Source organism: Schistocerca nitens, chromosome 3 (assembly GCF_023898315.1).
Source record: "Schistocerca nitens isolate TAMUIC-IGC-003100 chromosome 3, iqSchNite1.1, whole genome shotgun sequence".
Taxonomy (NCBI): domain Eukaryota; kingdom Metazoa; phylum Arthropoda; class Insecta; order Orthoptera; family Acrididae; genus Schistocerca; species Schistocerca nitens.
The window spans coordinates 866,916,909-866,941,154 of record NC_064616.1 but is presented as its reverse complement, the minus strand read 5'-3'; the positions used below and the strand labels follow the sequence as shown (position 1 = coordinate 866,941,154).

Genomic DNA, 24,246 nt, shown 5'->3' with positions numbered 1-24,246 from the left:
TGTTAGATATCGAAGCAATTCACAGGCTAGATTTGTTACCGATAGATTCAAACAATGTGCAAGTATTATCGAGGTGCTTTGTGAACTCAAATGGAAATCCCTAGAGAACGCAACCTTCTTTGTGAGGAACACTATTGAGAAAATTCTGGAAACCTGCATTTAATGCTGACAGCATAACGATTCTATTGCTGCCAATGTATATTTTGCAGAAGGGCCATGAAGATAAGAGAAATTAGGGCTGATACAGAGGCATATAGAAGTCATTTTTCTCTCGCTCAATTTGTAAGTGGAACAGGGTACCCTCTGCCACACACTGTATGGTGGCTTGTAGATGTACGTAACACTACTCAATAGCCACTTTGCATCTCGGATGTGATTTACTAATTAGTATCTATTTTGGTGTGTGGAGTCCAAATCTACCTTCCAAAATGTTACAGGACATAAGATTTATGTGTTTTTAAGGCTTTTTTATTGTTGGATCTTCAATCATGTGAAAGAAAAGTTTCGTAAATTGAGTGAAGGAAAGCTGAAAGAAGGCACATTTCTTGGGACACAAATAAGAAAATTGATGAAAGATTAAGCCTTTCAAATCAAACTCACAAATATTGAAGTAGCTGCTTGGTCCTCTTTCAAAGCAGTGTTAAAGGGCTTTTTGAGCAATAGAAGAGATGATAACTATGTTTTCATTATCAATGATCTGTTAGAAAGTTACAACAATGTATAATGTCGCTTAAAATTCACTTTTTACATCCCCACCTCGATTTCTTTCAGTAAAATTTTGTAGCCATAAACTATGAGCACTGTGAACAGTTTTACACTCTTCTACAAAGACATCCATACAATGAAACACTGTTATCAAGGTCACTGGAACCCTTTGATAAGTTACTACTGTGGGGGTCTTGTTAGGGAGAGTGATGAAATGGCAAACAAAAGAAGAGAACTGTTGTCAAATTTTTAACACCAAAAAAGAAGACAGTTGAAAATATGTTTAGATCATCTGTATATACACATATTCAGTAGTATTGAATTCTAAAGTTTTGAACACATATTTCTTGTTTGTTTTAATTCTGTCACAGCTTCCCAGTACTGTTTCTGATTCTGCTGTGTATCTAGGAAATATAATGAATTCAGCACTCCAAAATTAGGTAAATCCACCCATTTACAAACCAGATGCAGAAAAAAGTTTAAATTTGCTGACTAGTGTAATCAAAGCCCTGGCAAGGGCTACAGTCCAGGGTGATATTGGGGAGGGGGGGGGGGGGGGGGGGGGGAGCCCTGGTAAGGGATATGGTTCAGTTGCTACAGTCCAGGGTGATACTGGACGATGAGGGTGGAGGGGCCACATTCCTTTATAGCTGATTCTTGGGACTGGTGGGAGGATTAGGGTGTGTGTGTGTGTGTGTGTGTGTGTGTGTGTGTGAGGATATTGCACAAGAAATGATGATTAGGTCAGGATTTGCTTTGAGATTGTGTATGGCTGCCATTTCTTCTGTTGAGAGGTCCTTAGGAAGTGACCTGGAGAAGGCTGGTGAGGCCAAGTTGTAGGTGAGGAATTCCTCGAAGGAGACCGGGGGATAGTCATGTAGGCAGTTAACAATTTGGATGGTGTTCTGAACAAAAAGGGGCAAGATTAACCAAAGCCAACCCAGTCACCCTCCCAGCAGACAAAAGCTATACCACTGTCATGATGAATTTCAGTGACCCACCTTCTATGTGCTCCCCAAAATCCACAAACACAACAATCCTGGACACACCATTGTACCTTGTTGTTATTCCCCTACTGCAAGAATTTCCACTCTTGTTGACCAACACCTTCAATCAATTGCCAGAAGCATAGCCTTTAAAAAATGCTAGCCACTTCCTTCACACTCTTCACCCTCCCTTTACCACCTGGATCCCTCATTGTCACTGTTGCTGCCACCTCTCTATACGCCAACATCCTATATGCCCATGGCCTTGCAGCTATAAAACACTACACATCTTCAGACTCCAATTCCACTATCTCATTCCTCATACATCTTACCTTACAAACTATATCTGCACATACAACTACACTCCTGGAAATGGAAAAAAGAACACATTGACACCGGTGTGTGAGATCCACCATACTTGCTCCGGACACTGCGAGAGGGCTGTACAAGCAATGATCACACGCACGGCACAGCGGACACACCAGGAACCGCGGTGTTGGCCGTCAAATGGCGCTAGCTGCGCAGCATTTGTGCACCGCCGCCGTCAGTGTCAGCCAGTTTGCCGTGGCATTCGGAGCTCCATCGCAGTCTTTAACACTGGTAGCATGCCGCGACAGCGTGGACGTGAACCGTATGTGTAGTTGACGGACTTTGAGCGAGGGCGTATAGTGGGCATGCGGGAGGCCGGGTGGACGTACCGCCGAATTGCTCAACACGTGGGGCGTGAGGTCTCCACAGTACATCGATGTTGTCGCCAGTGGTTGGCGGAAGGTGCACGTGCCGGTCGACCTGGGACCGGACCGCAGCGACGCACGGATGCACGCCAAGACCGTAGGATCCTACGCAGTGCAGTAGGGGACCGCACCGCCACTTCCCAGCAAATTAGGGACACTGTTGCTCCTGGGGTATCGGCGAGGACCATTCGCATCCGTCTCCATGAAGCTGGGCTACGGTCCCGCACACCGTTAGGCCGTCTTCCGCTCACGCCCCAACATCGTGCAGCCCGCCTCCAGTTGTGTCGCGACAGGCGTGAATGGAGGGACGAATGGAGACGTGTCGTCTTCAGCGATGAGAGTCGCTTCTGCCTTGGTGCCAATGATGGTCGTATGCGTGTTTGGCGCCGTGCAGGTGAGCGCCACAATCAGGACTGCATACGACTGAGGCACACAGGGCCAACACCCGGCATCATGGTGTGGGGAGCGATCTCCTACACTGGCCGTATACCACTGGTGATCGTCGAGGGGACACTGAATAGTGCACGCTACATCCAAACCGTCATCGAACCCATCGTTCTACCATTCCTAGACCGGCAAGGGAACTTGCTGTCCCAACAGGACAATGCACGTCCGCATGTATCCCGTGCCACCCAACGTGCTCTAGAAGGTGTAAGTCAACTACCCTGGCCAGCAAGATCTCCGGATCTGTCCCCCATTGAGCATGTTTGGGACTGGATGAAGCGTCGTCTCACGCGGTCTGCACGTCCAGCACGAACGCTGGTCCAACTGAGGCGCCAGGTGGAAATGGCATGGCAAGCCGTTCCACAGGACTACATCCAGCATCTCTACGATCGTCTCCATGGGAGAATAGCAGCCTGCATTGCTGCGAAAGGTGGATATACACTGTACTAGTGCCGACATTGTGCATGCTCTGTTGCCTGTGTCTATGTGCCTGTGATTCTGTCAGTGTGATCATGTGATGTATCTGACCCCAGGAATGTGTCAATAAAGTTTCCCCTTCCTGGGACAATGAATTCACGGTGTTCTTATTTCAATTTCCAGGAGTGTATTTCTCCTTTGTGGGGAAGGTATAAAAACAAACAATCTATCCATATTCCTCCACAACCACAACACCTTCTCACACATCAACTTCACAAGGTCCTCTTAAAATGAACATTCCACCTTCCTGGATGTTGATCTCCATCTCTATGATACTTCCATCTGCACCTCTGTCCATATTAAGCCCATTACCCACATTCTAACAGTTATCACCCTTTGTCCTTCACAGACAGATACTACCCCACAAACCTGGTCCATCGACAGCTTTCCTGTGTTGTATCCTTACACACCCTTAATCTCCCCCCCCCCCCCCCCCCCCCCAAGAATCAGCTACGAAGGAGGCACCCTCCACCCCCAAACCCAATATCACCACTGACTGAAGCGACTGAACCACATCCTTTGTGATGGCTTTCATGATCTAACATCATGCATAGAAATTACGGACATCCTACCAAAGATCCTTCTCACCTCTCCTAAAGTGTCATTCTGTCACCTACGCGACCTCCACAACATCCTTGTCGCCGGCCGGTGAGGCCGAGCGTTTCTAGGCACTTCAGTCTGGAACCGCGCGACTGCTACAGTTGCAGGTTCGAATCCTGCCTCGGGCATGGATGTGTGTGATGTACTTAGGTTAGTTAGGTTTAAGTAGTTCTAAGTTCTAGGGGACTGATGACCTGAGATGTTAAGTCCCATAGTGCTCAGAGCCATTTGAACATCCTTGTCCATCCCCATGCCACTCCCAACCCCAACCCCTTCCCACAGGGATTATACCATTGTGGAAGACCCATATGAAAGACCTGATCAATCCACACACCCAGCACTTCCCCTTCCAGTCCTGTATCAGGTTTATCCTATCCCATCACAGGGAGGGCAACCTGAGAAAGCAGCCATGTCATACACCAACTCTGCTGCAATAACAGCACAGCCTTTTATATCGGTGTGACAATCAATCGTGTGTCCACTAGAATGAATGCTCACTGCCAAACTGCGGTCAAGAACAAAGTTGACCACCCAGTGGCACAACATGCAGCTGAGCACAGCATGCTCAGTTTCAATGGCTGCTTTACAACCCGTGCCATTTGGCTCCTTCTCTCCAGTACTAGCTTTTCTGAAATACACAGATGGGAGTTAGCCTTGCAACACATCCTTTGTTCCCGTATCTCTCCTGGCCCCAATCTCTGCTACCTAACTGTTTCTCCTTCTCCTGTCCTTTCCCCCTCTCCCATCTACACCTCCACATCACATCATCATCATCATCATCATCATCATCATCATCATCATCATCATGCACCTCACCAGCTCTTAGCACCTGCCACCCTCTCTCCTGAATTTACAGCAAGCAAATCTGCTACCACCCTCCGGGCTGCTAGCTAACCTCTCTTCCTGGCTCCCACCTCTTTCTCCCTCTATCCCCCCCCCCCCCCCCAATGACACAAACACACTCCAAACTAGTCCACCTGCTGAAATGCAATCCTGGCATTGTGTATCCAGCCGGCTTAATGTAAGGGCTTGTGTGTGTGTGTGTGTGTGTGTGTGTGTGTGTGTGTGTGTGTGTGTGTGTACACGATTTATTCCAAAAGCTAGCAAGAAGTCGCCTTTCTCTTTTGCGTGTTTCTGTCAACGACTCAATGCTTCTACTATTCAGTGAGTGGGATCCTTTACACCTAAATTACTTAGTTGTGTGAACAGTGTTGTGAACACACTTCAATTTTTAGTGGTAAATTCAAACAGTTTAGAAATTATAATCACAATTGTAAAAAATGAGTCTCAAAACAGATTGGGTATAGACAATGAGTAATAAAAATAAATTTCTTTGTTGCACGATAACTATCACTGTATTACAAGAAAATAACCAGAATTAAAACATTTTTAAAACACTCAAAGTGTTGATGTGGTATGGTGTCAGAACAATGGTGAAGAGAGGATAAGCCAAATTTTTCATTTCATGGTTATATTATTGGACACATTTTGTATCAGTAAATGGAAGCCTGGAGAAGATAGAGTATTTACTACATACTGCTATAATTTTTGTATTATGTATTATTTTGAAATGGACAGAGAATTTTCTAAATGATTTTATGATGCCTTTAAAAAATTCATGATAGCTGTGGACCCAGTCACAATGAAAATTATACGATGCAGAATTTATTAATGAGTGTACAGAATATTATAATTAATAGATTGTGTAGATGTCCAGGTGCTAATTTCAATACATTTCAATAATTACTGGTGAAAATAGTAATATCTAGCCAAAATGCATGATATTTGCTTATTTCAATATAGAAATGCCAAATTTAATGAACATGTTTCAAGAAAATTTTTCTATCTTTTAATATCAGAGGCCTTACAGCAAACAAATTTCAACTCCACATGGAATAATATAGTATTAATATTAATTCTCTACAAAAATGTGAATTAAATGTGTGTCACTACAGAATGTTCCACATATTATTGCCACTAATTAGTTTAGCTTTACATAAATATGAAGGGAAAAAGTGAAGTATAAATTCTTAACAACTCAGGTTCAAAGCATGCATCCCTAACCACTTTAAATGAACTGAATAATAAACTCAACTCAAAAGGTACATCTGCAATACATCCACTTATTGTCAAGACCACTAGGATTAATGTTTTACACTGTATTACTGTCACATCCACAGATGTTGCAAAATTTGTTAACTAAATTCTCAAACTCCAAATATATGGACTTCACATGTAACTTCAAATTAATGCTAGTTTTTGAGAAAGAATGATATCTTTCTGCCCCCAAAACTACCAACTAGTTTCGATTATTCCTATCCTTTCAAAGTCTAAGTTCATTACATACACTGAAAGAGAGAGAGAGAGAGAGAGAGAGAGAGAGAGAGAGAGAGAATCTATTTCAAAAAGCATAATCTCCTCTCCAACAGTTAGTTTAGTTTCTAAGAGAGCAAAAGTACTAAAGCTGCTATTGCTGCCTTTCAAGTTGTAAAATAAACGGTAACAGCATTTGAAACTAAGGATACTGTTGGCTGTAATGATGCCATCTGACATCCTGACATTGAATGCCTATCCACTGCAAGTCATTTTCATCTCTTCATCATGTTGTTATCCTCAACTGTTTCTCTTAAAATGTTCTCATTATTTCTGATATGCTCTTGCAGACATATCTGAGTGCATTTGTTTAGTTCAGTATTTTATGGAATTTTGGCTGTCATGTTCTCTGAGTCCGCATTCCTCTTTTACTCTTTTACATCTATTATGTTTAACGGTACTTAAGAAGTTTATTTCAGGTAACTAATACACACCTGCAACGTTTTTAATGGTTACTCAAAATATTTGTTATACTTCATTTCTGACAGTTATATTTACCTCAGCGCCATCGACTACATAACTTCTCTGTGTAACAATATCTTTTCCAGTTGTTCTTGTTATCATGCAATATAGAAGAACCCAAAAATTTCTGTCATTGAGTGACAGCAAAAGATGAGACTTTTGTTTACTGAACTTACCTCCAAAAACTTCTTGACAGTGGCACCAGCAACTGATGCTTGGGAACGAGAACCATATATATGTGAAGCCAATCCTTCCACAAGGTCAAAGCTTAGCACAGAAACATCATGGCCAAGATCTGATAGACCCAATGCTACTGACTCCATGAGGTGAACCAACATATTTTGAGGTAATGCACAGACTTTGTCTGGATACAGTTCACTCACAAATGTTATTAACTTAAAATACTGAAGACACAATTTTGGGAACTTCAGCAACTCTATACTCAGTAAGGGCATCAGAGTGTTCAATCCAAACAGTACAATATCTGCTGCATCATATCCATGCCCTGTTGACTGCACTGGATGCTGTAAAACTAAAAAACAAAAAGGTAGTATCAGTTACACTTTACAACTACATTTAAATTAAGTATCATAGTACAATTATATTCCCAACATGCTCTAAGAAAAGGATTTATAGAAGTAGCACAATGCCAAGTACATTTCAATATCTTCATAGAACCCAACAAAGTTAACAAACTGAAATAAATGTTGTGCTCAATCTTCTTATGCAACTAGATAAGGAAACAATTTTGCTTCAGTTTTGTAACAGAAAAATGCAGCTTCAACTGATCAGATATAATTTTGGTAAAACCACTACTCAAGTGCCTCTACAGCCTGTTGACATTCACTTCTCACAGAACTGTATACATTCACATTTGATTAAATGTGGAAGCAAAAATGATGCAAATAACTCAGTGAATGTATTACCTGAACAGTATGTGCTTGAATGAAAATCTATTTTTATGACACCTGAGTTCCTTTACTACATTAAATTATTTTCTCAAACAGATGAATTAATTTGTATTATCAATACATATGGCATTCAATGAAAATATTTATTGTCTTCCATGTAAGGAACAGTGCCTCGTCTATTTCATCTGAAAATAACATCTGATCAAAACCAGGCATCAGGCAAACCATGTTGAAGCTTTACGCTGAATTTTAAATTTACTTACCACTGGGAACTAGATCAACCACGTAATCCTTGGACAGCAATCCCGTGAGGAGCTCAAGCAGCAATATTATATCTTGATATGCATTCTCTTCAGCAGCTGCCTCTATACTAAAACGTCCTTTGTTCCTTAATGTATACACTTTTACAGTCTCAAGAGCTGCTGCATTCAGTCTTCTGCTGTAGGCCTATTAAAGTAGTAAAAATGTTTAGTAAATTACATACAGCTACATCCAGAAAGAAAAGAAATGTAGCCTGAAACTCTTTGGCAAAAAGCATACAGCCCAAAATGATACTGTCACTAATAGCAGCTGCACACAGTTTTCGTATTTGAATTATTACAATGAACAACTATAGAAAATCAATGTCTATATGTACAGTCACATAACCATTACACAAAAATATGATGGTGAAACTAACTTGTCCTCTGTAGCAGCTGGTGTCTTCCTGCTACAACAGTATGACAAAACATTCCTTGTTCAATGTGTACCCCTTGTTAATTTACATAATCCTAAGGACGAATGGAGAGGGACTGCATTAAAAGCCAAACTGAAAAAAAGATAACTGAACAATAATGAAGCAGAAAAATTTAATAAAATGAATTTATTGGAGAAATTTGTCATCTTAATAGGGCCCTGAAATAAGAAACTACAAGAAATTAGTAGTTTCTGGCTTCAAAAACCAATTGCTCTTTTTGACAACAAACTGAAACAAGATACAATTAGAGCTTCGGTTTACTCTGAGGAAAGTTTAGTGAAGAATATAATTACAGTAAATAAATACACATTGCTGACAATGTGCTCCCTAAGACAAGGAGCATATTAATCCATAGTAACACGTTCTCAGTCTAAATGACAGAAATTATTTTTACTTTAACTCAAAATGTGATTTTTTTTATTTTATGAAAACCCATATTACTTTAGTGATTTCACAGAAAAATAGTCCATCCATGGCAAGTACTTTACTTATAATTTCAACTGGTAAAACGAAAGAGGAGGCTGGAGTTAAATAAAACTGCCTATTAAAGAGAGAGATTTACAACCACTGACATTTGTAGCAATGCTTTAAGAAATGTCTCAGTTGACTAAACAATATACTGTGTATTACAATTACATTAACAACTTTCATAAGATTACCTCTGACATGTCTAGGAGCAAGTAAACTATGTTAACACATGCCCAGAAAAGAACTTTTCCATAGTACATGGCAACACTGTTCTTCTTAACAACACTCCAAACATTTTCATCATATTGACATTTTAGTCCCACTGGAGATTGAACATGGAGTCAATGGTGAATTTTAATATACAGGGTGTAGCGAAATTCGCACACTCGGGCTTCACAGTGCGACTCCTCACATGCAAGCAAATAAAAAAATGACTGTCACAAAATTTTGTCCGGCAAGTGCATCCAGCAGAAAAAGGACGTTAAAGAGAGTGGCAATCTGGCAACACTATAGGCACATATATGGTAGATACCTCTTTCAGCACATATTAGTTGTGCTTTACAGTTGGTGGAGGGGATAGAGTTTTAGGTTGGCATGCAGAAGGTCGAGGGTTCGATCCTGGGTTGGAGTACATTTTTTTTATCTGCTAATTTCATTCTGACATTTCATACTGTAATATACATCATTTCTTAGGTCACAGGACAGAATAACTACATAAACAATATCAATTTCGAGATGCTAAAGATAATAGCACAATACAATAACACAACATCTATTTGTTATTTATACTACATGTAAGATTAGTGCTCCAATGTTGCACATTAGTAACCAGTTACAATAATAATGTCCATATGAATGACCTTCAAAACATAATACATTGTCCTCAGAACAACAGATGCTCAAAGTGCCCTCCCTGCATGTCTAAACATTGCGCAACTCACCAGATAATACAGCTCTGGACCCTTTGCAGCAAAGCTGCATTCACAGTAACAAGAGCAGCATGAAAACACGCTACCAGTTCTTCCACATTTTTTGGGAGAGTAGAGTGCATGTACTCCTTCAGGTGTCCCCACAGGAAGAAATCCACGGGATTTAGGTCACATGAACACGATGGCCACACAACTGGACCTGTATGTCTGAGCCATTTCCCTGAAAATGTTCTGTCCATATACTGTCGCACATTAATTCCAGAGTGTGAAGGAGCACCATCATGTTGGAACCATGTCCTCTGCTGAACATGTACTGGAACACCTTCCAGTGGATCAGGCACAGTTTGAGAGGAATGCATGATACTTTCATGCAGTCAACTGGTCAGGCAACATGTAGGGGCACAAACATCTGTCGTCCAATATTTCAGCCCAGATATTGAGACCAAAGCAAATTTGATATCCAAGATCACGGGTGACATGTGGGTTACCCTCACGCCAATGGTGGGCATTGTGCATATTGAAGACACCCTCACAAGTGAATGCTGCTTCATCTGACCATACTAGGGTGTTCAAGGAGTCATCATTGGCATCCTTTTGTTGTTGGAACCATTCACAGAATTGCATCTGCTGATGGCGATCTGCAGGATGTAGGTGTTGTGTGAAACCATAATGATAGGCGTGCAGCCCATGCTCATGCAGCACACTAACGACCATGGGTTGCAAGACACACAGCTATCTTGCTACACTATGTGTACTTCGCTGAGGTTCTTGGTGTATGACCTCCAGAATAGCTTCCTCAGTAGCTGGAGTACGGTGAGTCCGTGGATGACCATTGTCACACGATGGTGGAAGGAGAGAACCTGACTTCTGAAGGCGCAGCTCCAGATGACGAAGCACATTTTTATCTGGATGGCGTCAATGAGGTTTTCTAGCAGCATATCCATGAACGGCAACAGCAACCCGGTTATCAGATGCACCAATGACCAGAAGCATATCCCCATACTGTTTGTGTATGCCAGACATCTGCCACACTGCTTTAGAGGTTTACAATCAGAAAATTTGATACGTGTAGGCACGTACATTGGAGTCTGCATTGGGAGAATTACTCCACTCGCAATTAGTCCCTATCTGGTGGACAGTACATACAGTATAAACACACCGTGAGGCCTGCGCGCTGGTCCTCCTAACGTGCATTACCCCTCTGACAGATACTGTTCTGCATGATTCACCCTGACACCGCGAATTGCGAAATGTTCAGTTTCGAAGTACACTGTTTCCCTAACGGTAATAGATGTGATGTTTCCATAATCCCATCAATAGAATAATAATAATAATAATAATAATAATAATAATAATAATGAATTGAGATGTGTAATAAACAGCATGCAGTTACCAGACTCAATGTTGATAGGCATAATTAGTGGGACCATGGTGATAACACATACAAATAGGAACAGAGTTTGGACATTATTCGCAAAGCACGTTGCTAATCCCTCTGGTAACATAAGGCCCTAACAAAATGTAATGGACCTGAACGAGGCAAGAATAATAGTTGGTACTAATCTATGGGACCATTGGAGGAGGGTATAAAGAAAAAAAAGTTTTTCATCTAGTAAATGAAGTAGTGTGAATAAATTCACACACAAGAAGTGGAATGGGCTTCTTTCAAAGCTGACCAATCTTCCATTTCTATGATTGCAGTATGACAGTGCAAATGTTTTCTAGAGGACCCGCTACAGTCACTGTTGATGATTGAGATGCCAGATACCATACCACCTGGACAACATTTATCAAATAAAAAACATATCCCTCAACCCAGGAATGAACCATCAACCTCCTGCAAGCTAACCCAAAACTCTATCCACTGCACTAAAAGTACAGCACAACTAATATGTACTGACAGAGGTAGTTACCATACATGTGTTTACAGTGTTGCCAGATTGGCACTCTTTTACATCCTTTTTCTGCAGGATGTGCCCACCGGACGAAATTTTGTTGGAGACATTTTTTTTTTATCACTGCCGTGTGCGGAGTCGTGCTTTGAAGCCCAAGTGTGCAAATTTCGCTTCACCCTGTATATCAAAACAGTCCCTTAAATGAAACATGTCATTCAAACAAGGTTAAGGAAAAAATATTTAAAACAGCCAGATTTAAAAGAAAACGTACTTTCATAGACAACAACTGGATAAAAAAATTCTGCAGCCATGTATGAACTTCTGTATAAATATGGAACGTGTTGTGATCACATATGTTGAATTTTTGTGTCACAAGCATCTCCACCACTATGTAAATGACAGCTATGTGTTTTTTATCATTTGTGAGTCCCTGCAGGCTGCAGATAGCACAGCCAAAATTGATTTTATATCTCTTGATCACCAATAATCAAATGGTTCAAATGGCTCTGAGCACTATGGGACTCAATTGCTGAGGTCATTAGTCCCCTAGAACTTAGAACTAGTTAAACCTAACTAACCTAAGGACATCACAAACATACATGCCCGAGGCAGGATTCGAACCTGCGACCGTAGCGGTCTTGCGGCTCCAGACTGCAGCGCCTTTAACCGCACGGCCACTTCGGCCGGCGCACCAATAATCCTTTGATATAGTTCCGCATTGCCATTTAGTGAACAATACATAGATGCTTCTGGAATATCAAATCAGACATGTGGCTGGATAAAAGGTTAGGTTAGCATTGTTTAACGTCCCGTCGACAACGAGGTCATTAGAGACGGAGCGCAAGCTCGGGTTAGGGAAGGAAATCGGCCGTGCCCTTTCCAAGGAACCATCCCGGCATTTGCCTCAAACGATATAGGGAAATCACGGAAAACCTAAATCAGGATGCCTGGAGACGGGATTGAACCGTCGTCCTCCCGAATGCGAGTGGATGGATAAAAGATTTACATATGGTCAATTAGACTACATCAGTAACTAAAGCTGTTTATATAAAGGTAATGACCCGAAAAATTCGCAGTTTGTGATAAATGTGAAATAGATTTGAATTCTTCCTCAAAACGTGAAATTACTTACAGACACTATATCACAGAGAGTTTTATCCAGATGAACTATTTAACCAGGAATAGTGTCTGTACGAACCTGTTTCTAAAAATAAAGTCCACAAGTGCAATGATGTATCAATGCACTCATTGCTCTGGTGCCATGCAATTTGGGGGTGGTTGAATAGTCTTTTTAACATACACGTGACATAATGCTAAGTAGTACTCAGCTGTGGCACTGTGACATTTAGCATTTTATAACATAGAAACACATACATTTGTTTGTCAGCTTAAGTTCCAAAGTCATTAGAATGCACTTTTAACATGGAAAATTAGGTGGCAGATGTTTTAAACTATGGTTGTGTTGAATAGCGCTAGAGGTCGTGCCTGAGCTACATCATTAACAATGCCCTGCCAACCTCTACAAGCAAATGCGCGTAGCTGTTTCCAAATGCTATGTGTTGTGCACTGCTCGTTATTTTCTTTTCTTATTTTGAAATGAGTGAATCAACTAACCCCTGTCCATCATGGATTTCAGTTATGTTGCCTACAACACCACAAGAGATTGGCTGCCCTGCAAGAGGGAGGTCGGGCTTGTTTCTTCGCACCGCTCCTCTCCGATCTGGCAGTCAGGATTCTAGACTGTTTATACTCACGGACATCTGCCACTATACTGTATAGTGCCTGCACTCGACTCTATAATGGTTGAAAGAAAAATCTAAAATGTTTGCTTGAGTGCATTGAAATTCTTCCACTGTTTTAAAACACTAAATGCCTTGTCAGTTCTATCTGTAGCATTGTTAGACATAGCTACAAATGCCCAAAAAAGATCAAAATTAATATTCTGCAGCTTTTGTAGTCATCAAATTTGGTCGAAGAAGACAAATAATGTCCAGAAAGTCCTTTAATTGGAGATGTATTCAGTACACCAGTGGGAAAATGCTGCTGGATTTGAAAGATTAAATACAGCCAAATAAAGACCAATTTGGAAAAAAAAGCTGTTGAAGTTTTTGCAAAAGCAAACATTTCAGTTAAAAAGTTCCCAATCAGTACATTTTTTAAAAATCAATTTCGAAGAACTAAGGCTTTGTTGGTCTTCACTCATGCAGTGTGATAACTTTTTAAATTTGTCTGTTTACTCATAAAAAATTATATGCAAATTTTGAAAAAATAGATGCACATTTTGCACAAAATACATGCGGATTTTGCCAAAAACAGATGCTGCATTTTCTGGACCTCATACATAGGGGACAGTTGTGCACAAGAAGGCTGTATCAGAATATTATTATAAAATGCACAAAGGCCTGCTGTAAAATAGACTGGTGGCTGATTCTCAACATGAAAAACAATGTACTGTAAAAATGCCAAATGACAAAAAAACTTTTTTGTTTAATTAAAGCTTTGCTGAACAAACACTGCCATCAGCCACAACCATCTACTATTACAAGCAATTTATGCTGTGAGGAAACAGTTGTCAAACTGAGATTCACTGGGAGACTCCTCATGATATGTACCACATCCAAGAAGAAAATAGCTTACAAAACTTTCATTTGATCTATTCTTCACCATTGAGCCCCTTGCCAATTTGTATTATCAGAAAAGAAATCACAAAAACATTCAAATATTTTAAAGGACAGATACTACAGGAAAGATACTTTGCATCACATTAAGACACTTTTAAAATTTAAAGAATGCACATTACAAGATCAGACAAGAAACATTAATTCTTCAGTAAGGACACTAAAAAGCCCAGCTTGAATATCAAGTGCTGTTAGGTGGACAGTATGTTCTTACTGTTGAGACATGGAAAAAGGCAGAACCCCCATCCTTCCACCACACAAATATCAGCATAAGGTTAATAAGAACCTTCCATTCAAGAAAGTCGAGGAGGTACAATGCAGATTACATTTTTCTGCATGTTTGCCTTAAAAAATAGCAACATTAGCTTGGGCCACAGAGAAATCCAATTCCCTATCAGCCTTCAAGAATGGCAATAGTAGCTTGGACCACGGATAAATCCAATCCACTATTCACAAAATAAGTGTAGGATCATAAAAGGGTAAAACAACAGTGGAGTGAATTCATGAACATGTTGTGGAGAAGATGAATCAAAGACTGCATTTTACTGGTAGAACACTTAGAAGGCACAACAAATCTACCAAAGAGACTGCCTGCAGTACACCTGTCCATCTTCTTCTAGAGTACTGCTGCAAGGTATGTGATTCTTACCAGATAGGATTAACAGGGGACATTGGTAAAGTTCAAAGAAAGCAGCTTGTTTTGTATCAGCGTAAGGTAGGGGGCAGAGCGCTACATATATAGCATGTAAGTTGGGGTAGCAATCATTAAAACAAAGGCTATTTTGCTGTGGCAAAATCTTTTCACGAAATTTCAGTTCCCAACTTTCTCCTCCAAATGCGAAAATACTTTGTTGACTCTCACCTACATATGGAGAATTGACCATCACAATAAAATAAGAGAAATAAGAACTTATATGGAAAGATTTAGGTGTTCATATTTTTCCATGTGTCATTTGAGAATAGATCAAGAAACAATCTGAAAGTAGTTCTATCTCTGAGAATCCTCGGCCAAGCACTTAAGTGTGAACTCAAGAGTTGTCCTTTCAACGTAGAACATGAGTTGCATGGGAAAAGAAAGAGTTAATCTTACCAACACTTTGCTATAGAATTGTTACCCATTCTTTGATTTCTGAAAGGCATTACAGCAGTTATGAAGAGACCAAAGTGACATATGGGCATCTATAAAACCAGAGGCCTTTTACTCTCTTTCAAAGATGTTACAGGCCATATAGGAAAGACCTTTGCCAAAAGGAAAATCACTTTAATATGCAAAGAATATACAACATAATCTGAGCACGGACAAGAATGTTCAGCAATCGCAAGAAAATTCAGGTTTGTATACAGCGATTGGACTAAATTTGGAAACACTACGAGAAATGCATGCTTGAACATAAATGCAGGTGCTAGCCACGCCTACAGGTTGCGCCATTGTATCTGACCACGAATGGCACCTGTACAATGTTTTAAATACATTGCAAGTGTCAGTTGTGATCGGAATGATGTTCTGTGTAGTTGTGAGTGGAATATGTCAGAGCCCTTATGGTGGGTGCTTCCACAACCATGGTAACCAAAGTGTTTGATGATTTAAGAGGCAATGTACTGAAGATTTATAATGCATACAAAACATCAACTGCAAAGTCACAACACAGACAAAAGTGTGAGTTGTGAGATTCTGACACACAGTCATTGAAGATGATTGCACTGAAAAAGATAAGAGAACAACTGCAAAAGTCACTGCAGAACTGAATGTTGCACTCACAAGCCCTGTCAGCACCAAAACAACATGAAGGGAGCCTCATAATCAGGGAATTGCAGGGAGAGCTGGAATTCGAAAACCACTCATCAGTGACGCAAATACCCATAACAGGAAAACATGGTTTCACACTGTTTCTAACTTCTGACCAAGTTTATGTCCAAGAGCGAAACACGTTGGGAGTTCAGTAACGCTTTGAGCAGCCATATCATGGCATTCCACGAGCCCACAGTTACTTGAAAGGTTGCATTACTGCCAAGGATTATGTGACCATCTTGGCTGATCAGGTCCACCCCATGGTACATACAATGATTATTCCCCAATGGCGATGCTGTGTTCCAAGACAACAGTACTTCTGTTCACACAGCTCGCATTGTCCAAGATTGATTTTGTGAGCACAAGGATGAACTGTCACATTTACCTTGGCCATCGGAGTCACCAGATGTCAATATTATTGACCCTTTATGGTCTACTTTGGAGAGAGAGGTTGTGTTCACTATCCACCTTCATCATCATCATTACCTGAACTCGCCACTATTTTGCAGGAAGTATGGAATAAGATTCCCTTGAAAACCACACAGAACTTGCATTTATCCCTTCCGAGATGACTGGAAGCTGTTTGGAATTCCAGCAGGTTTCCTACACTGTATTAGGCATGGTAATGTGTTGTGTTTATGGTGCTTCCATATATTTGTCCACCATCTGCAGAATACTGTGAAGTTATGGGTAAATGTACACAGATACTAAGGAGAGGACATGGGAGAAAGAAATAAAGTAAGATAAATGCAGCTGTTGACATAAGACGGGGGGGGGGGGGGGGGGGGGAATGGATGCATTACTTATAGCTGAACATGCTTTGTAGTCAGAAAATATAATATTCTATTTGATAAGACCCAAATCCTAGGAGTCATGAGCACATGTTACAATAGATTATATAAAGTGCCAACAATGTATGCTAAACATGAGGATAATTCTATCTGGACAGGGGAACATGTCAAACTTAATGCTATAGGTTTACAGCACTGAAGAAGTAACCTACTAATCTACCATTTTGAGAAAATAGTAGTGGTGATGATGACAACTGAAAATACCCAAGCCTCACTCATTTTTCAGAAAGAAGTGTTATGCCACCTCTGTACTTATGTATAATACAACAAAAATTCACTTCAGACAATAGCAATACATGGAGTGCATCAAAACCTTGATGAATACTTGCCCAATAGATGTCCTATATGGGTAGAATATGAAATATTTTGTCATTGTCAACTGTTTGACATTATAAACAACAAAAGATTTTAATAGTTTAAAGAATTACCTGTAAGGGTACATTATTCTGGTAAAGTTTTGGCAGTGATATTGCAAGGAATAAATTATGGATCTGTTAACAAATGCAGAATGCACCAAATGGTTTTGGTAAAATTGCACTACTGTCGAGAAATTTGAAATTACCTTGTCCTGAATGTTTATCCAGTGTCTATACATTGCATCATATCATTTTGTGAACAGAAATCTCTTCATCTGTGTGATCATTAACAACATCAATTTGCGAATCCTTCCTTGTGAATACTTCATTGACATGCCCACTTATATCAAAAGATGTAAAGACAGTGTTGATTAACACATGTTTGCTAATGAGTTTACTTTACTGTGCATTCAAGCTTGCCTTGGTACTATTACACAAATGACCTTTCTCACCGATATTCTCCATCTCACATTTTTCAGTTATTTTAAGTTTTATGTCGTTGAAATTTAAAGGAAAATACTTACCTACCTACATGTATTATAATATCAAGCATCATGCATTTTGTGTGTATTTTCATTATTAGTGAACATAAAAGTAACTAGCTTCTCTTTTTTACTTCCATGCTAAGGATTCCCTCACATTTGAATTTAACATCCTTGCTACTTTCCCCATTGCTAACAATGCAGTCAAACTCCTTTTGCTTTACTTTCATCATTAGAACAACAAATTTTTATGTTGTTGCAACAACAGAAAGTCCAGGATAGACAATATATACAAACATGAGGAGAGGCCTACTTTTCCCTTTAAGGTAGGGTGGTGAATAGCAGGAAAAAGGGAAATCAGATTTCTGCTTGTTGTTGAGCTATTAAATTGTCATTCATATTCCAAGTAAAACAATCATCATCAGGAATAAACTCATTTTCTGAACAAGGGCCATAAACAGAAATTGTAAACATTTGTCATAGGTTTTTTTTCTGTTTAGGCCTTTAGACTGTGTGAACACCATGAAGAATAGTGGAACAACTGATCAGGGTGCTAAGCTCACCTGACAAAAAATTAGTCACCCCCAAGAGAAACCATTACAAGCATAATTTAATACTGTATAATTCAGCCCCTGGACTTCATAAACATACAGATTCGATTAGGAAATGAATCCACGAGGTTGTGCAGGTATGTCGCATCCAGGTTAAGCTACCCTTTGATGATATGGTCACATAATTCCACCAAATTGTGGGGCTGCTGATGTTGGTGTTTCACCCACTGTTTCAACATGTCCCACATATTTTCTATGAGATTCAAGTCAGGTGATTTTGCAGGCCAGGTGACATGAAATAATAGGGTGGGAAAGTGTTCAGAAAACCAGTCACATACTCTTACAGCTCGATGAACTTTTCTGTTGTCTTCTTGAAAAATAGAGGTGAGCAATGATTGCATGTAGTTTCCCTCAAAATGCTCTTTCACTAACAGTTTGGGATGGACCTTCATTTACTTCTTGCAGCAATTTCTACTGGGTTTGGAAGCAGTTTTGCTTCACAAGCCATGAAATGTGTTTCCAAAATGGCTCTGAGCACTATGGGACTTAACATCTAAGGTCCCCTAGACTTAGAACTACTTAAACCTAACTAACTTAAGGACATCACACACATTCATGCGCGAGGCAGGATTTGAACCTGCGACCGTAGCAGCAGCGCGGTTCCGGACTGAAGCACCTAGAACCACTCGACCACAACGGTCAGCAATGGGTCTCCAATCCCTCTCAATTAGGGTCTTTTTCCAACCACAATTCTGACTTCACGTTTCATGGTCACATGTGTCACACCACTGCTTGTTGACACGTTGAACAATCTACTACAAAACATCAACAAATCCAGCAACTTCACACACTTTACGGCCACAGGCGTGGCCAAACATGATTGCTCCTTTCTGCCACTTTGTCATATCCTTACATTTACAGTGTTTCAGAAAAAGATGTTGGCAATGTAGGTGACTACGTGGTTTCGTATGTTTTCCTGGCACCAGAATATGGAGTCAACATTGTAACCTCAGACCTTTGTGATGTATTTTCTTTAGTAAAAGCTTAGCACATACTCCGATCCACATGGGATGACTGCCTCAACAGCTAACACAGGCCTCTAGGGGAATACGTGACACTCACTCTCAAAGTGCTGGTATGTTTGATATGTTGCTGAGCATTTACACCCTAGACTCATTTAATACAGTATTAGAAGCACAAGCTCCCTGCTCAGGAATCCTGGTTTTGCAAAACCCAAACACAGTCACTGCTGTCTGAGCCCCCTGAAGTGCCACACAACTGTCTTGGGAAATTATTGTATAAAACATTCTAAAAGTTTTCCTGTAACAGGATAAATTTTATTTAGCTTGCTTATCAAGTACGGTATATGATTACTGAACAAATCATGCACCTCTGATAGGTCATTAATTCTGTTTTTATTACACTGCAGTGATACTTTCTTGACACTTGCTCATATATTATTATTTTGTTTTAAGAAATTTGTGTGTTCAACAAAGGCTTCTAACAATCACAATTGATATATCATAACAATGGCAATGCATAAAGAAAAAAAATGCGTACCTCTGAAAGAAAGCAAAGCATATATCTTGTACAAGAACAAAAGAATTCCAGAATCAGTTCAACCACTTCTTGATAGTTTTGGTACAGATCCACAAGGAAAGCACATTCTAACATGGCAGGATAAAGAAAGTCGAGCAGAGTCTCAGCTGTAGTACAATGGGCTCCTTGAGACACACCTGAAACAAAACAAAAAAAAAAAAAAAAAATGCAGAACTCCTTGTTTCCAGTCATGATAAAAGCAGAAATTTTAATTTTCAACATGACATTCTGGATTAATATAGACTATGAGTGTCATTCGTAAAGTATAGTAAAATGTTGATGTTGATAACAAAAGTATAATTCATCATTAAACAAAGGCAGGCAGAGATCCCTCTTTGTGTCAATAGCATGTGTGTACCATGACCCTAAGTCTATTACAATTGTAACCTGCTACAAGTTGATCTAGAAGCCACATGGACAAAAGTAGGATAAAGAAGCATTCCTGTACATCACAGACTGAACCCAGCTTTCTTCAGACAGTTCAAAACAACATTACTTATGGTCATACAATGATTATGCAGAAATATTACTCCATTTTTTGCTATTTGAGCTCTGGTCCTCATAAATGAAAGTCTAGTGTATTAACACTGTACATCTCTCTCTATTGGACTGATAGATTACAACTTTGTGCATGGAGTGCTCTCTTTCATGGAGGCAAACATCTGAGAAAAGCATTTGGGCAACAGCTCATAATCTATGCCACTAATCATTTTCTTTTGAATGTCACAGAAGAAACAGTTTACATCCTTAACATGCACAACTGATACAAGTTTTGAAAGTAGAAGGTTATTTAAAACAAGCAAATTTTTGTGACAGAATTAAGACACTGCCAGCACCCCAACAACATGAATTTTTCTAATGGAGCAGTATGTAATGTCCACAGCCATCAGTGGACATGTGAAAATCCCCATTACATTTAACAAAGTGTTCGGGTGTGATGGTCCTCTAGAGTCGCATCCTTGGTTGCCTGATTTAACACCAGTGCACTTTGTTGTTTGATGAAAGACACCAGTGAAGGTGAGTCACAAAATTTTTGAAGCTGCAAGAATCATTTGCAACAGAAAATGTGTGTTTAATGTAGAAAACCATGTATACAAACATACATTTTGCCTAGCTTTTATTACCATTCAGCTGAAACTATTATATTCATCTAATTTAATCAGTAACTGCGCAGTTTAAGATAACAGGTATTAGCAGAGGCAAGTACATACATTTTCACAAGCTTGGTGCTGTATGGTTGTGTCATTTCATGACCGCAGTTTCACAATGGTGCATGGTTACTGGGAAAACTTTGTTCAATTTAATATCGCCTACCCTGATCTGCCACCTACCCTGATCTGATACCATTACCACATTGCTTTTCTTCAACCTGTACTATTAATTCATCAAAGGAGAAACTTTCCTTCTTTTACATTCACTGTTGAAGTTAATCTTCTGTTAACCATATGAAAATCTTTTCTATGCCTCATTTCATAGTTGTGAATATCCATGTTTCTTTTTGTGATCTTAGAGTCCTCTTTCATTAGCATTATACAGGGTGTATATGCGGACAAAGGAAAAAAAATTCCAATTTTTTTCCTGGATTTCCAGGTTAAAAATACACTTTTTCCATGATAAGTGACAGCATACTTTTCCTGAGAACTGTAAAACTTATCAATCCTTTGAATGGTTATGGTTTTATGCACTGGTGTAGAATTCCCCAACACTTTATAAGACGAAACTCTAGGAAAAAAAAACACATTTTGGAAGGATGTTTGATGTGCAGCAACATTTACACTGCATATTTTCATATTACGAAAGTATAAATTCGAATTCCACCAAACAGCGCATGTTACTTTCCGAAGCACTGAAATTGAGATTGGGATGCGCTTTCATAAGCCAGTCATAGCTCATGTCACATGATCTAGCCAGCCGATGACAGTGGATATTCAAAGCATACGACACGTGATGTAGTCAGCCTATAGCAACATTACTGTTAAGTAGCACGACTACACAAACAGGAGAAGTTAATGGTTTAAATTAATATACATAGTGTTGCTACGAGAAAAGAAAAGCTTTCACATATAATATTGGTCTCCAAGATTAATAAGCTGCAAGAGAAGCTAAGCTTTGACATATAATGTTGATCTTTTTGGCAAATTTTACACTTTAAGATACATCACACTAATGCATCAGTAAAATTTTTAACAATGACACGAACATCTGATCTTCTGGGTTCGAAATTCTGCTATGTGGTCATCCTCAAAGAGTTGATTTTTAAATGAGAGTCAAGCACTCTGCGATTTAAGAAATACATCGTACATTCTCACACAGAGTTCATGTTTCGAAAAAGGAAATTTACTTCAAAAGTAACGCTTTTCAAACAATCATTCAAAATATTTTCCCGCGACCTGTTAGAAATGGGTTCGTTTCAGCAGTTGATAGAGTGTGCCAGATAACGGGCATCACTGCGCTTGCGCAGCTATGATGATGCAGGAAGCCTGTATGTTTGATGTGTGTAAAACATTAAAAGATCTTACATTATATCATAAAAGATACAATACATTAGAGGATACTCAAAGTGCAATTTCATGAACCATACTAAAATGCTTAATTCGGCTTAAAGTGCACATTCATATGTTCAGAACCAGATGTAAATTTTCTTGGAGTACCAGTACTGTACTATCTTATGTTTGGTTCTTTATTATGGCACAATGTCATAGGTGCCAGAAGATGAAAACATGCACTTGAAATGCAGTGAACAGTTGAAACTAGCTAATAGTGGAATTAAACACTTCGTTTCAAATAAATTGACTGCCTCAGCGGAAAAGATTACTAAAAGTCATTTTTTTTTTTTGCAAACCGACAAAAATAACTTAATTGTTATTAATTCTTGACTGTCAGAAAGGTGGAAACGGAATAAAATCTGAAACCAGTAACATATTTTAGCCTTCCGTAATTATGTGAATGTATTTTAATTCACTTAATAGCTCCTGGCCACAGAAATCCGAGAAATCCGTTTTGTTTTCATTTGACATGAGAGCAATAAATGAAGAGGAAACAGCAAAAGCACTAAATGTAAACACAGGTCACATGGAGACTACCCACCTCCTCACTAAAACTCAGACTGTTCTGTGCATCAGCCCCGGACCTATGATATTTCCAAACCAGGGCAATACTAGATAGTGACGGCCCCCCTCCCTCGAGTGTTTGAGGTAGGACACCAAAAATTTAAAGAAATCACTTTTCAAAAATATGTTTATTTTGTAGCACACATCTTTCTGAAGGTTGGTTGGTTGGTTGGTTTGGGGAAGGAGACCAGACAGCGAGGTCATCGGTCTCATCGGATTAGGGAAGGACGGGGAAGGAAGTCGGCCGTGCCCTTTGAAAGGAACCATCCCGGCATTTGCCTGGAGCGATTTAGGGAAATCACGGAAAACTTAAATCAGGATGGCCGGACGCGGGATTGAACCGTCGTCCTCCCGAATGCGAGTCCAGTGTCTAACCACTGCGCCACCTCGCTTGGTCATCTTTCTGAAGGGTCTGATACATAAAACATGTGTGTTCTAGGAAATGCAAGACATGTTATTTGGTCTTAAGGGTGCCAAAATGAAGTGTCACACCTTCACACAGCATTCTTCTATCACATGTCACTGTATTTCGCTCCATCAAACTCAAACATGTAATGGATGCCATCAAACTATATTCAGGTCAGTGGAAATTAAAATGTCCTATGGTGCCTCTCCTGCTCCCAGTCGGCCGGTTTGACATCCTGCCCCTCTTTAAAAAAAATTTGCAATTAATACTGAATGGGATTATCTGTAACTGAACAAGAACTCTTCAGGAAATTTGCACTCTTTATTGCCTATTAGCTAATAACTTGCTGTTTTGTGTGACATAAAATTAAATATAGGATACATAAAACTAGTTAAGACAACAGACAAGCAAGACAGTATACATTTCTTCAATCCTTAAGTCCTAGCATTTTTTTCTCTCTAATCTTGCTACAGCTTTACATGGCATGCTTCCTTTCTGGGAAAGAATCTATTACCTCATAAAAGTTCATCAAACATTTTGCCACATGAGAAAACGAAATGTAGTTGTCTAATACTGAAAAACCTGTTAATACAAATAGTACCCAAGACTGTTGGGGTTTCAAGATCTGATTACGTGTATTTTGTCACTATCTGCTAGATAAAATGAAATAAGCTGCCTAATATTGCAGCAATTGTAACACACAC

General features: G+C 39.6%; 1 protein-coding gene across 2 annotated transcripts in view; it reads right to left on the bottom strand.

Moving 5' to 3' along the window:
- Positions 1-24,246, bottom strand: part of LOC126248904 (exportin-4-like) — a 239,542-nt gene that overhangs the window by 16,755 nt on the left and 198,541 nt on the right. For both annotated transcript variants that reach the window (XM_049950379.1, XM_049950380.1), the window contains 3 exons: positions 19,988-20,163; positions 7,956-8,139; positions 6,958-7,313 (listed from right to left, as the gene is read on the bottom strand). In XM_049950379.1, coding sequence (XP_049806336.1) covers positions 6,958-7,313; positions 7,956-8,139; positions 19,988-20,163 — 716 coding nt within the window. The remainder of the gene's footprint in view (positions 1-6,957; positions 7,314-7,955; positions 8,140-19,987; positions 20,164-24,246) is intronic.